The sequence below is a fragment of the Agrilus planipennis genome, unplaced genomic scaffold, assembly GCF_000699045.2.
Source record: "Agrilus planipennis isolate EAB-ADULT unplaced genomic scaffold, Apla_2.0 scaffold18, whole genome shotgun sequence".
NCBI lineage: Eukaryota > Metazoa > Arthropoda > Insecta > Coleoptera > Buprestidae > Agrilus > Agrilus planipennis.
In genome coordinates, this window is record NW_020438920.1 from 1,367,182 (window position 1) to 1,368,988 (window position 1,807).

The 1,807-nt window shown below is 32.9% G+C and overlaps 1 protein-coding gene across 4 annotated transcripts in view; it reads left to right on the top strand.

The window, feature by feature from the left end:
- The window catches only part of LOC108744102 (S-adenosylmethionine decarboxylase proenzyme), a 20,832-nt gene that overhangs the window by 14,856 nt on the left and 4,169 nt on the right, over window positions 1-1,807 (top strand). For all 4 annotated transcript variants that reach the window (XM_025973807.1, XM_025973809.1, XM_025973810.1 and 1 more), the window contains one exon: window positions 555-756. In XM_025973807.1, the coding sequence (XP_025829592.1) occupies window positions 555-756 (202 nt within the window). The remainder of the gene's footprint in view (window positions 1-554; window positions 757-1,807) is intronic.

Sequence of the window (1,807 nt, forward strand, 5' to 3'; positions counted from 1 at the left end):
ATCTTGCAATCCAAATTGTGTTTTTTAGATGATTGCATATAAGTAAAATAAATAGATGATACAAAAAATGACTTAATTTTTATACTATTTATAATAGATACCTTCATTAAAAAAATGTTCATTCTTCTTTTTTTGTCACTTTCCAATGAATGTCAACTATTCGGGATAGCAAGGAGGCGAGATGTTTGCTACGCCACTGCTTTGAGTTTTTTGAATGATTCATTCCACTATTAGACGATCAAAGGTTATCATTTTAATAAAATTCGCATCTTTATATAAATGTATAGAAAGGGTATCAGCTTATTTGGCAGACAATTGTAATACTAATCAAGGGCAAGGCTACTATGAAAGATGGTTCATTTGTATTATCGTTTAAAGTAAATATTAAATTGTAACATTTTTAAAGTTCCTTTAATTGAAATGCGAAACTCAAACTATTTTATTATCTTGTACGTTGTGAAGTATATTATGTATTAAAATTAAAAAATAAATGATAAATTGTTACATCAACAATTAAATTTGTATAAAAAGCATGGCATTTTTCTCGGTTTCAGTGAAAGCTCTATGTTTATATCGAAGAGGCGGTTCATTTTAAAAACTTGTGGCACAACAACTCCTTTGCTTTGCCTTCAGCCTCTTTTACTTCTTGTGGAACAGTACGCAGGATTTACAGATGTTGAAGATGTTTTTTACTCGAGAAAAAATTATAAACGCCCAGACTTACAAGCGGCTCCTCATCGGGACTTTTATCAAGAGGTAAGTAACCCCCGGATAATTACTTTAAAGAATTTAATTCTAATCGCAAATTAAATTGCTAATAAAAGAGATAAATTACAAAAATGGAGTACGTTTTAACATAAATTGTTATTATTGTTTGGCCTCCTACAATTAAGGGAGCTAACGATTAAATATAGAGAGGGTAAGACTGTGAACATGGGAGATCCTGGGCTAACCGTACTTAATTAATCGAGTTAATTACCATTTTGTTAAAAAATTATTTCCTTTAAAAAAATTTGGACAATTGTTTGTAGTTCTGTTATATAAATTATAAAGCATTTAGATTATTTTTTTCTAAATTCACAAAATTATCCATTTTCTTCAATTGAGCCGGGGGCCCGGCCCTGGGCTGTAGCCCGAAAAGCCCATATATGGATCCGGTTTTGATATAGATAGCGAAATATACTCAATTATTATTGAACCTACCGGAGAATTCAGAATAAAATGTCGTTTTGTAGAGCTCCAGCGCACTGGCAACTTTTTTGAAGCAATTTTGGTAGATGTCTAGTTGATGGCCCCCACCCCCTCCGTGGGATCGAAAGAGGAGGTCTCCCCCACCACTGTACCATAAAAAGTTCGTGGCGGTCTCACCCCCATAAAAAGTTATGTGGGTGGGGGTAGGGGGGATCGAAAGAGGGTGGTCACCTGAGTAAAACCCCATAAAAAATTTGCGGCGGTCTCACCCCCTTAAAAAGTTATGGGGGTTGAAAGTTGATTATTTTGACAATTTTCATACACTATAATTCAAATAAAGTTCAATAAAAAAAATATTATCAAGCAGATGGAGGTGGGGGATCGAAAGAGGGTGGTCACTTGAACAAAACCCGATAACCTAACCTAACCTAACCTACACTATTGATAAAGATATTTAAATAACGTTTTATATAACTTTCTCAATATTTTTATGTATTTTTCATTAGTTTTACCTTTGAATATTGTTTAAGAATGACTATATAAATATTTACATGCCTAGAAATGTATAAAAATTGGCATATTTATTAACTTTGAACCCCCATAACTTTTTATGGGG